General features: G+C 30.6%; 1 protein-coding gene across 2 annotated transcripts in view; it reads left to right on the top strand.

The window, feature by feature from the left end:
* Nucleotides 1–13,202, top strand: part of LOC136075485 (uncharacterized) — a 190,598-nt gene extending 177,396 nt beyond the window's left edge. The window contains exon 13 of one of the 2 annotated variants that reach the window (XM_065788837.1): nt 12,878–13,202. In XM_065788837.1, coding sequence (XP_065644909.1) covers nt 12,878–13,087 — 210 coding nt within the window. In that variant the 3' untranslated portion in view covers nt 13,088–13,202. Of the gene's footprint in view, nt 1–237; nt 450–12,877 lie in introns of those variants that run through there. The other variant, XM_065788838.1, reaches the window with a different exon arrangement.
* The last annotated feature ends 804 nt before the right edge of the window (nt 13,203–14,006 follow it).

Genomic DNA, 14,006 nt, shown 5'->3' with positions numbered 1-14,006 from the left:
ATTATTAAATCCATTAATTACAAATCCTAGAGTGGATTTTCTTTCTCTTGATTCAGTAGGCAACGGAAGCTTCATATCAGTAGCTTTGACACACAAGGAACAAAAGGCTTTTTCTTTAACAGTGTCATACTTAATCCACTTGTCTTCCCAGCTGGACAGATATTGATGAATTTTTTTTTATGACATTTTGGATGACATTGAATAGGGAATTCTGTAAAGAAAAATCTCTTTTTTTAGGTTGTTATTAAAAATCTATTATGAATTAATAATGAGGTTGGCTTGTACTTTTTTTGTTGATCCCCACTATTATCATCATCAAGATCTGAACTGTATGTTTGTAAATTTAACTTATCATCAGAAAACAATGATACTTGCATGGCAGATGAAATGGGCACATTGGTAATATGAGAATCATTCTTCTTAGTTCGAATAATAAACTTATCCATGCTGTAAGTTTTTCAAATAAAAAATTTTTTTTTAGTTTTTTGACTTCAATTAACTATTTCTTAATTAATGGAAATTAATCATTTGTTAAAAGTAACTGACAATAAAAATAGTTAAAAATTTACTCAGGGTAAAAGTTACTGACAAAAAAAACTGTTAAAAAATTAACTTTTTTAACAACTGTTGTTAGTTATTTTTATAATACTTGTCATAAAAATGTAAGCATAGTAAAACTTCGATTTATTCAAAAACGTCAGCGGTGGACGTGTTTGAATTCTTCATAACTTCATGAAGTTATCATCAAGTGAGTTCACCACTACTTTAAAATTTACATAAAATAAGCTTCATTACCATTAAGTCAAGTCCACCAAGGTACCTTGTCAAACTGGCTTTCTTTAAAGATTTTTTAATTGATACTTTCTTTTCATTTGAATCTTAAAATTTAATTTAATAAATATAAAATCTACACAAAAACAAAAACATTGCTAAAAAAATTACTTTAAAACACTTGTATACAGCTTGAAAAAAATCTTAAATTGAGATCAAAAGACTATCTGAAGTTTTATTTTATTGAAAAAAATGTAATTTTATTTTATCAAAAAAAAAAGATTCCCCTGTTCAACAAGTTTTCCAAGTTTTTATCTTAAAAACGATTTTTTTGGGTATGTTTTATAGCAAAGAACTGATTATTTATTTGCTTTTTATGGAAAAAACTTGATTTCTTTCTCTAATTTCTTCCTCTGTTTAAAAATAAAAAATCGAAATGATAATTATTATAAGATTGGATAAAAGTTCAACGGGGGCAAACAAATTTTCAAGGGGGTGAGGTTGACTCAAGGGGGTAGCCTGCCCCTGTTGCACCCCATACTCTATGCCTATGTATATATATATATATATATATATATATATATATATATATATATATATATATATATATATATATATATATATATATATATATATATATATATATATATATATATATATATATATATGGCTGATGATTGCCGAATGGCACGAAACTTCAAGTTCGATTATAAAGTTGTATTTTCTCATTTAAAATATTTTAATTATATATATATATATATATATATATATATATATATATATATATATATATATATATACATTTTTTAATTTTTTAAAAAGCACAGTTTTTAGAATAGACCAATTTAATTTAAAAATAATATTTTTTTCCTTTTTGTTGGCAAATATATTTTGACAGCATATTCTCTTTTGAGTTTTTTTTATGTTTAAAAGAATATTTGTGGTTGGCAAAATATTTTTTCCATTTGCCCTCAGTTAAGCCAATATATTGTTTATCAGAGTTATTTTTGTGAGGAAACAATTTATTTGTAAATAATATTTTTTGATAAACATTTTGACAAATCAAAATTGACTGCCCTGTAAATGTTTTTACTAATTTATTATTGCTCTTTTCTTGAAGAACATTGAGCACTATTGTAGAATACATTTACGTAATTTATATATATGTGTATTTACACATATACATAAATTATGTACACTGCCACATATATATATATGTATTTATGTATATATATATATATATATACATATATACATATAAACATCACTGGCTGTCATGTATAAAAATGTTATTGAATGTTCCAATCACAAAAAAATTACTTTATTGTTAAGAACTAGATAAACTGTAACTTAACAACTTATCCTTAGTTTACTTATGATAAGATTGAAAAGCTTTGCAGTGGCTTCCGGAATGGTTGATGCCTTTTTTTTTTTTAACAGAAAATGTTATAGGCAAAAAAAAAATTATAAATAATATCTCAGTTTTTTATGTATTAACAATTTTTATGTTGTAACAATTTTTTTTCTCTTATTTTGTTGTACCTTGATATACGTCATTTTATCATATGACGTTATTTTACGTAAATATAATATAAACATTGAAAAATAGAAGGGCCCTCGTATTTCCATGTTTGACTAGGGCCTTGCACATCTTAATGCTGCCTCTGTTTATAGCAGTCCGAAAAAACAAAAAATTCAAAATTTTGCATATAGAAGGGAGCACTTACAAATATTTCAAAAATACCATGAGTGTTATTTTTTGTAGCTTGATCAGTCTGATTTTATATTATGTTTTTCTTTTAGTAAAGATGATAGGAATGGTTGGTCCTATCCATTTGAAATCGGGATGTATAACTTTGTGGAGTTAGGAGGGAAGAGGTTTAAAAATAGTTTTCAAACTTGATAATATAGTAATATATTTCATAAATTATTTTTAACAAACTCAAAATCTTTTAGCTAATTTTTCTTGATTGCTTTAGTTTTTCAAGGAAATCAAAGTCATTTTGGCTGAATGTCTTCTAAGCGTGACATAAACAACGTTTTGTAGTAAAATACTGCAATTAATAAAACAATAGTTGTCAAATAGGGTTTTTCTTTGGTAAGTATCACGAGCATTTTATCGTGACGATAAATATTGTTTTATGTAATTTCAAAATCTCATTTAGACTAAAATGCGGTTTTAAAAATAAAATTTTTAAAGAATGCTCGAGAATGTATTTGATGAAAGTCAAAATATGAGAAATATGAAAAAAATTTTAAGGTTGAAACAGTCAATTAGGAAACAAAAAAGGTTGGTTACTGAAAAATTTGAGATGACAATAAAATGCTTAGATTCTTAGGATAATAATTTAGATGAACAGTATCTCAAGCCTTTTAGAAAAATTAAAAAATCTGTTGTTTCTCTTTTTATTTCAGAAAATTTTAGAGATTTAGCTCCAATTTAAACAAAAAAATACAATTTAAAATTCCAATTTAAACATAAAAATACATTTTAAAATTCCAATTTAAACAAAAATACAATTTAAAATTCCAACTTAAACATAAAAATACAATTTAAAATTCCCAATTTAAACATAAAGTTATATTCAAATTCTAACAGTTCTATTTGTGAACAGTTCTATTTGTGTTAATAAGAAGTTAAATAAAATTAAAACTAAAAAATAGTTTCGTTAACTTAAAGTTATTGTTTACATTTAATCATGGTAAATGTTCATGCAACCGAACTCAATAATTTTAAAGTAGAGCAAAAGAAAATAATCGGTGCATTAAACAAGTCGAATGAAGAGCCAAAGATTAGTAACTTAAAGTTGTTAGAAAGATTAGTAAGTTAAAGTTGTTAGAAAGGATTAGAGTTTTAGAAAATGTTGAATCAACCTCAATATCTTGGGCAAGCGTTGTTAGTGGTCAGCAAAAAGTCAGAGGAGCAACTACATATTATGAATGTTGTTGCTGCCGAAACAAAAGAAAGAACGAAACGAGAAAATAATGTTATAATTTTTGGAATTAATGCATCAAAAGATTTAGACACAGCAAATGCTAAAGAGGAAGACAGGAAAACGATTGTTGATGCATTTAAATCAATAAATGCAACGATTGAGCCTAAACAAGTTATAAGGCTCAAAATGAAAACTGATAAAGAACTGCCATTTGTTGTTATCCTTACTCTTTGGTGCCTAATAGACGCCCCCCCCTTATCCCCCGCCGCTAATTTTTCAAAAATTTTCCACCCAGGACATTCTTATTCCAAACCCCCCGGCTATTATATTTTAGAAAAAATTTCATCCAAGACAAGACAATTTTTTATAAAAATTTTCTTTTTCACTACTTACTTACGTTACGTAATATCATTCATTCAAAAAACTTTGTTTTAAAAAAAAGAACGTTCTATTTTCTTCTTTCTATCGTTACGTCATTATTCATTAAAAAAGAAATTTTCTTCTTTCTATCCTCACGTCATATCATTTACAGTACTTATTTACTTGTATACGTTGTAATATCAGAGTGTAAGAACGAAATGGCGACTACGAAAAGAATTTTTAAAAGGACAGAAAGAAGCCAATATAGTAACGTAGAAAAAATGGAGATAGATAATTCAAGCATTAACTCTCCCAGGTTTTCTTTTCTTAAAGATTCTATATTTTCAATGTTTGATAATTCAATCTCTTTAATATTCCTTTCTAAATTTTCTTTAATGTCTGCATATTCTTTTTCTAATACCATATTGGTTACCAATACCATAGTGGTTATAAGCTATTAGTAATACCACTTTGGAATTGTTGGATTATATCGAGGACGATCGTTACTTATTAGAAGACGAAAATGGAAATGAAACTGATGGTACAAGTGACGAAAGTGGAAATGATAGCGAACAGAACAATGCTGATACACAGCCTGATTTAGCACCAACTGTGGCGGTTGAAGCTACAGCCAATCCTTCCAATACCATTCCATCACTGACAAATGTTTCAGATGATCCATTGATTAATAAGGATGCAACGTCTTTAGATGCACTGCAGAAGGTGTTTGAGGAAAATGAAACTAGTATTATTTTCAAGCCACATCTAAAATAAATGAAATCAGCTTTTTACGAGGCTCAAAAAAGCGTCAAGAAACGAATAAAAGAGGCTCATGATAATACCGATGTTGAGCAAGAGGACGATGGTAACATATTTGACATTATACAAAATATGTAAAGAGAGAAACTTATTTGAACTGGACTGAAACTTATTTGAACTGGTTGATATTTCTTCTTTGGACTTTAGTACTTCTTTATTATATATTTACTTGTTTTCAGACACTAATATATATGTTAATAATTAACAAAAACATTACTTAGGTATTGCTTTAAGTTAAAACTCGAAATTTTCCAACACCCCCTCCCCCCTCCTCCCGCTTATTCCTGCCACCCTGCTTATTAAGTTTTAGTGATATATCCAACACCCCCCCTCCTGCTTATTCCAACCCCCCTCCCCCTTCTATTAGGCACCAAAGAGTAACAATAAAAACGAACGGAACTCTATTTTAAAAACTGCAAAAAACTTAAAAAGTTCGAGCAAGTTTAGCAATGTTTTTATCGACCCTGATTTAACCGAGGCTGAAAGATACAATGCTAAATTACACTGTACAACAATTTTTAACTTTTTGAAAAAAACAAGAACCAAATTATCTTTATTAATTCAGACGTGCTGATTCCAAATATGTAATCAGTTATGCTGTAGCACGTCACAATTTTTTGTAATAACGATTTCAAGATGTAACGTAAAATGCATTTTTCTATACATATGAATAAGTCTATGAACATGTTTATTATCACTTTTAACACAAATTGTTTACTTGTATTTAATTGTATTTAGCCTGGCGTTTGAATGCTGCATCGGGTTCATCGCGCTGCACATTCCAGCAGTAATCTGCAAGCATGGCGGGGCTCCACTTTCCCTTGTATCTGCTTTCCATTGTGGCAATACTCTGATGAAAGCGCTCGCCATTTACATCATATACATCTCCATTGACAGAGAAGAAGGAAAGATGGGAATGAAGAAAGTGGAGCTTCAGCGACATGTTACAGCCAAGTTGTTTATAGGATGCAATTAATCTGTCTACCAAATCAGCGTAATTTGGTGCAATATGTTTTCCAAGAAATTCCTTGCACACCCGTTTGAATGCATCCCATGCTACAAGTTCATATTGATCCATCGTTCCCGAAAACGTTTCATCCAGCATCAGTTGTCGTGTTTGGGGCCCCACGAAAATGCCCTCTTTAATTTTGGCGTCACTGATTTTAGGAAATTTGGTCCGCAAATACTGAAATGCTGGTTTGTCGTGATCTAACGCCTTTACAAACCGTTTCATGATTCCAAGCTTGATGTGAAGATTGGGCAAGATGATCTTCTCTTTATCCACAAGAGGCTCATGAATGACGTTATGGGAACCAACCTCAAAAATGTTTCTCGTTGTGGCCAACATTTCCTCATATAATGTTCTGATTTCATCCTGCTATCCCATTTGCAGAGGAAACACATGTACTTAGTAAAACCAGCCTGCAATCCATTTAGTATAGCAACAACTTTCAAATCTGCACATATGGACCATCTGTGATCTCTGTATTTAATTCTGTCCAGAATAAGTGATATATTCACATAGCTTTCCCTCAGGGTTACCGAATGTGCTATGGGAATGGAAGGCAGCACATTTCCAGTATGCAGTATTACTGCCTTAAATTTTAAAGTGATGCGTCAATAAACAAATTCCACATAGATGAATCGTATTGTATTCGTAGATCATCAAACAATCCACTGATGTCATTACAGAAGCAAAGTTCTTCATCCGTAGAGAAGTATTGCTGCAGTTCCCGTGATCGCTTTCTAAATGACGACACTCTTGCATCACCAGCCAACAGATGCCACTCCTGGAGACGTGAAGCCAGCAATTCACTCTGTTGCTTTGTTAAATACAAATCTCGAACGAGATCTTTCAGGTCAGATCCTGTTATGAAGTGGGGTTTACGCTCTGTATCATCTGGCAACTCGTAACTATCATCGTCATCAGTATCCTCGTCTGAATCAGAACTGTCCGTGTTTGGGATTTCCGATGGAGGTTTAGGAACAGGGAGTTCAGCCGAATGAGGAACAGGACGAATAGCTGAAGGTAGGTTTGGGTACACTATAGCTTTCTTACCCTTAGAATTGCGACCTGATATGTTAACAGAACAGAAATAGCAATCTGAGCAATGATTTTGGGGTTCACGCCACACCATTGGCACCCCAAATGTTGGTCCTCCACCAGTCCTGTTCGCCCACGACGATAGTGAACTAGCGCACCTCACACAGCATGCATGAGGCGCCCAGTTCTTATCCTGGTCGCCGATTTTGCAACCAAAGTATAGTTCATACAGTTTTTTCACATGTGGTGTCAATCTTCGTCTGCATCTCTTTAAAGTCAGTTCGCCACAAATGTAGCAAAAGTTGTCGACTTGATTTTTACAAGTTCTGGGCATTTCTTGTTTCAATATACACTGTATAATATCTATATATTACTTGGCTGACTGTAGTTTATCTAAAATAAAACAGACTTACAATTAGTCTAATACAAGGTTAAACAAATGCAAATAGGTATATGATAAAGAAATGCTAATAAATAAATCATAAACAACTGCTAATAAATATATTAAAAATCACATTGACAACTTTCATAGTAAAAATCGAAAATTTGAAAATGTGAATTTAACCAAAATTGGTGGGTCACACAACAAAACGGACATTATTTTCGTAATCTCCAAATCAAAATACATAAGGTAGTGTCAATGGCATTTCCGTTTTTTTTTCGTTGTTGTACAGTGTTATTAAGAAATCAGTGCAAAAAACAAATTTTGGAAAATTTACAACCATTGATTTACTATTATGGTATACGTAATGACAAAATTGTTAAATAGCAATCACTTATAAATAACTGGAAATCAAAACTAATTAATTGTGAGTCAATAACTTTTATGGAATATAAAAATATGTACAATAATGGTAGAATTTCACCAGAAAATAGCTCAATTAATCAAGACAAAAAAGTAAAATCTAGTTTATTAAAGGTTACTAATAATCTAGAGTTGATAATATGGTATACAAATGCAACATCTCCTAATATTGACGATTTAAGATTTCTGGCACATATTTTTGAACCGGATGTAATCTGTGTCACTGAAACATGGGTTCCCGTTGGATCGGATGTTAACATGATCAAATATAACATTTTTAGAAAAGATAGGCTGAAACATGGAGGTGGAGTTTGTATTTACGCAAAGAACAACTTAAATTCAAATGAAAAACTATTAAGCTTCTAATTTAGTAGTGATATTGAACAGATATGGACTTGTTTATGTTTTGGCAATCAAAAAGTTCTAGTTGAATGTATATATCGACCACCTTTAGCAACTCAGGATTTAAACAATTCTGGAATCAATAATTTCTTCTAAATTGAGTATTGATTGTAAAATGTTTAGTGATTTAATTATTACCGGTGATTTTAACTACGACACGTTTGATTGGGTCCGAAATTAATTCTCCATTCACTCCTACTGAGAGTGATTCTTAAGCTAATAAATTTATAGATTGTCTTGAAATTAGCTTCTTATATCAATGCGTTACTGATCCAACTCACCAAAAAGCAAACTTTGAATCAAAAAATAATTGGGATTTTCTAATTACTAATGATAAAAAAAAGTCTGTTCTATTGTTCACTCATCCCCTTTAGGTGATGCAAAACAAGGTCATCATTTATTAAAATGCAAGTATATACTAAAAGAATCTAATCTGAGTAATGAACTTAATAAGCCTATAAAGTTGTATCATAAAGGTAATTACAATTTATTTTCAAAGTATATTGATAACGTCGATTGGGTTAAGGAATTTAACAACAAATTAATCAATAAACATTATGAATTGTTTCCGTTCATTACAATTATGCGTCACAAGAATATATTCCAGTAATTGAAAACTCAAACAAATAGAAATAAAAAAAAATAGTGAAAAGACATCTCCTCAGAGTCGCGTCTATTATTACTGGCGTTTCGATGAGGATCAGCACTTATAACTTATAACTAGTTTATCCCGTCAGACAAACGTCATCGCCACTTATGCTTTACTTCTGCTCTATAATCAAAAATTATGTTAAAAAATAAAATGTTGCTTTTAAATAAATCAAATTGGAAGCATGAATCAAATAAAACTCAATATAATGGTTTAAAGATTGAAATTAGAAACGAAATAAAGGAAAACATTAAGTCATTTGAGAGGTAGATTGTTAATAGTTGTAAAATAAATCCGAAGTTACTTTATACGTATATTAATGAGAAAAAATCGGTAAAAAACCAAATTACATCGATCGAAAACAGCGACGGAAAAATTGTCACTGATTAAATGGCTATTGCTGAAGAATTTAATAAATATTTTCATTCTGTATATGTAGAAGATAAAGATGTAAACAAAAATATTGATAACTGTCAACTAAACACGATATTAGAAGCTCTCGAGATAACACAAAATGATATAGAAAGAAGATTAAATGCTCTTAATATATCAAAATATTCTTTTGTTCTAAAACAATGCAGTTCATCAATTTCATATCCTCTTTATTTAATATTTAAAAAATCTACAGAAGATGGTACTGTACCTGATATTTGGAAGAAGGCTAATATAACGCCTATATTGAAACAAGGAAGTAAGTTTAAACCAACAAATTACAGACCAGTATCTCTGACGTCAATACCGTGCAAAATATTAGAAAGAATAGTTGCTGATAATATAATCAAGTATTTAATAACGAACAAGCTATTAGCAAAGGAACAGCATGGCTTTCTAAAAGGTAAGAGCTGCCAACGAATTTACTAGAATTTCTTGATACCTTAACAAGCGCATTATTAAACGGTATTCCAATTGACGTTTTGTATACCGACTTTCGAAAAGCATTTGACAGAGTATCACTCATAAAATCATGTGCAAGGTTTATGCTTCTGGTATTGTTGGTATGCCTCTTAAATGGATTGAATCATTCTTATTGAATAGGAAACAATGGGTAGTGATGGGAAAATGCAAGGCAAATTGGGTTGATGTGTTATGTGGAGTACCACAGGGTTCAGTACTTGGCTCACTCCTTTTCTTGATATTCATAAACGATTTACCAAGCAGACTTCGTAATAAATGTTGTTTGTATGCCGATGACAATAAAGTAATTGCTCCTATTTATACCGAGGTTGGTTCCAAATCATTTCAAAATGACATAAAAAAACTTGATAAATGGTCTGTTGAATGGAAACTGGGTTTGAGTTTTGAGAAATGTAAAATAATGCATTTTGGTGCGAGTAGTAAAAGATATTCTTATTTCATTAAAAATGATGGTGAGCTAAAAGAAATTGAAAAATCTACTCTCGAAAAAGATTTAGGTATTTATATATCCACGGATTTGAAATGCGAAAGACAAGTAAGGAATGCTACCAGTAAAGCAAACAATATGCTTGCAATATTAAATAGTACTTTTAGGTATAAAGATAAGTACCTCACGAAAATGCTTTATTGCGCGTACGTTAGATCTCATTTGGAGTTTGCAATTCAAGCTTGGAATCCCTATTATAAAAAAGATATCAAAGAACTTGAAAAAGTTCAAAGAAGAGCAACTAAATTGATACCAGAATTAAGACATTTGGGATATTATCAAAGACTAAAAATATTAGATTTAACAACTTTAGAAGTTCGAAGACTAAGAGGTGATCTTTTACAACAATATAAATTATATAAAGGTTTTGAATCTATTGATATAAAGAAAGTCCACATACAAATGCATTCAATCGATACACCAGGTCCATCATCCAATACTAGAGGTTATAAGCATCTTGTTAAATCAGAGTTTGTTAAAAATTGTTTAAGTAGACAACACTTCTTTACAAACAGTTGTCTTTGGATGGAATACGGTTGTCTTTGGATGGAATAATTACCGGAATCGGTAATGGAGTCTACATCAGCAAAGAGTTTAAATCCAGACTTAAGCTGATTGACTTGCAGATAATATTGAACAAGAAAAACAGGTTGCAGCTAAATTACTAGACAACTATTGTGTTGGCTGTCATAGGTATTGCCTGGCGCTCTATCTCAACAGCATTTGAATTATTATTATAATAATACAATTAAAAATGCCAATTTAAACATAAAAGTACAATTTCAAGCTCCAATTTAAACATAAAAATTCTTTATAAGTTATTTATCTTCATATTGAACTTTTTCTACAAAAATATTTCTGTTCATGTATTTTGTTAATACATAACAGGAATAAGAAGTTTAAAATATATTGAAACTAGGCTTTGATTAGTCACTCTCTATGAATGTAGAAGTATGTGTTTCTGCTAGTAAAAGTATGTGTTATTGCTAGCAAAGCTTTCTTAGTCACTGCAACTAATTAGTTTTAATCTGATTTTATTCAGAATGAATTGCGTCATTTTCAAACTGGAATAGATTAGTTAATTTTCTACCAGAATGAATCAAAAAATCTTGATAATCGTATACACATTCAAGTAGAAAATCTTTCAGAAGAATATAATCATGTTAAGTTATCACTTAAAGCTCCAATCTGTGTGAATTCTTTAGATTTTAAAGCTGTTAACAAAATGATACAAAATTGTAGCCTTTAACCAGCAGAAGTTGTGCTGAAGTTACTTTAAAAAGGGATCGTCCATAAAGTACGTACGCTCATAGGGGGGAGGGGGGAGGTCTTCAGAAAGCGTAGGGGGGCGGGGGAGGGGAGGGTTCAATTTAAAAGTACGTACTTCAGTTTTCTAATTTATCACAATTAACCAGTTAATCAATAGAAAAGTTAAAATTCTGACTAAAGATCCTAGTTTGCCTACATAAAAAGATGTATGGTAAAGGGAGTAGAGTTACCCTCTATGCACACACATGCATGGGCGCCCGCAGGATTTTTTGATGTTCCAGATAGGACACTTTCACACATTGTACAAACTCCAAACTAAAGTATGTTTATACCCATGCCAAATGAGGAGGCCTTGCAAAAAATTGGGATGGCGGAAGCCTGGGATCAAAAAATCCCTAAAACGCTTGCCCCTCTGCCCAAACGTGAGGGCACTAATGTAGTAAAATTTTCAACTTTACGATCTAAAACTAAATTTAAATTTATTGAGGGATTTTAAATTTCGTAGAAAAATTTTGTAAATAGCAGTTATGACCATGCAAATTTTCGAATCCCCTCTCCCCCCTCTAAAAAAAAATGTTATTGTAAATTGGTGTAAATTTTGCATGGTCATAACTTTTGTAATTGTAAAGGGGTGGCATTTGTGCCCATGCACACATGCCACCCCTTATATACTGCCTGAAAAAACGTCCTCCATGAGTATAGTTTATTTTTATTTGATTCGTCATTAAAACAAAAAAAAATACATTAAGTCTTAACTGGGAATCGAACTCCGGATTCCGCTGCCGAAGTCCATAACATTGACCTCTCGGCCAATTGATGAATTGTAATTTAACTTTATTAAAATTAATATTTGTATATATATTTGAAGACGCTTTTTAAATTGGGATCCTGTGCCACAAACGAAGGGCTTTGAGTTCGTAAATAGTATCTAAGGTATCTCCTCCACCTTTTGTTTTTTCAATAAACTTTTTTAATGAAAAAAAAAGTTGGGGGGGGGGTTGAAAAACGTACTTATTTTTTGAGGGGGGTGGGGACTTAAAAGTACGTATGGCAACATGGGGAAGGGGGAGTTAAATTTCAAAATTTTTGATGTACGTACTGTATAGACGACCCCAAATTGGTATTTTTTAAGTATTTGTTAGTAGCCAAACCCCCTCTATATTTGCAAAAACTTGAATTTTTTGTATTTTCCGACTGCTGGAGCCAACCATAGAAGTGCCCATAAAAAATTAAATTTTTTTTTGAAAATACATATTAAAAGGAACCATCAAATTTTTTTTTTTTAATTGAAGAACTAAATTTCTTAACGTTTTTTTTTTTTTTTTTTTTTTTTTTTAAAAAAAAAAATGCACTTTTCGGTTAATTTTTTATTTGCTTTAAAAAAAAAAAAGATTTTTTTTAAAAAACAAATTTTATTTAGGTTAATGGAACAATAATCCATGGATGCAATTGGAATAGCATCGAAAGCTACGATGTGCCGAAATCCGCAAAACTGGAAGTAACAGTTTATAAATTGTTTTCTTCCAATCCTGTTTTATCAATAGTTGGACCAACTCGTTCACTCAATGCTGATCTAGCGCCTATTAATATTCAATATAAAGTTGATGATAAAAAACGAAAAAAGCTTTAGCGCTTCATTTTATACTTGAAGTTGCACAGCTTAAAAATTTCCATTATCCTATAGGATTTTGTAACCAAGAATGTAAGATTTGATACCTATTATATTAAATCAGATAAGTTAGAAACTGTATTTAATTAATAATTTTTCTGTATATTCATTTTTTTTTCTTCCCAAATTTCTATTGGAGTTTTTGATCAGGAAGCTTTTATCTTTTGAATTGAAAAATTGCTTCTAATAGACACGCATTTAATAACAAAGTCCTCAAATATGTACTCTTACCTGCCGAACAAACAGGGGAAGAGAGTTTTAATAAACGGAACGTTCTGGAAAAAATTTTAAATCTAATAAAAGGGTCTTAATAATAAAAATAATAAATAAAAGGGTTTTTGTAATCAACATTGTCAAAATTAAGATAAAAAACGGTGTGGCGGAACAGTGTCGCAAGTTTTTATTGTCGAAAATATAAAAAGGAATAGTTCTCAATTTGTCGCATTATTGATTGTCAAATAACAAAATAAGGAATAGTGTCGCAAATGAATTTAATAAATAGTGTCAAAAATAAAAAAAGAAATAATGTCGTAATGGAGTTTAATGAACTGTGTCGAAAACACTGAGAAAGAAATAGTGTTGCAAATGAATTTAATGAATAGTGTCGAAAACAAAACAAAAAAAATAGGAATAGTGTCGCAAATGAATTTAATGAATAGTGTCGAAAATAGAAAAAAAAAAATGTTCTTAAGGAGTTGAATGAATAGTAACAAAAATAAAAAATAATAACTATAAATGTGTGTTTAGATAACATGTCCGATGTCATACTGAAATAGCCTTCTGCCGCAAAGGAGTACTGCTACATCGACTGAGAGTTTAGGGTTCGGTAGCAATCTTTTCTTTCATTATTCTTTGTTTTTTTCTTCTTTTTTTTTCTGAA

Source organism: Hydra vulgaris, chromosome 01, assembly GCF_038396675.1.
Source record: "Hydra vulgaris chromosome 01, alternate assembly HydraT2T_AEP".
Taxonomy (NCBI): domain Eukaryota; kingdom Metazoa; phylum Cnidaria; class Hydrozoa; order Anthoathecata; family Hydridae; genus Hydra; species Hydra vulgaris.
This window is presented reverse-complemented; position numbering and strand designations above follow the sequence as displayed.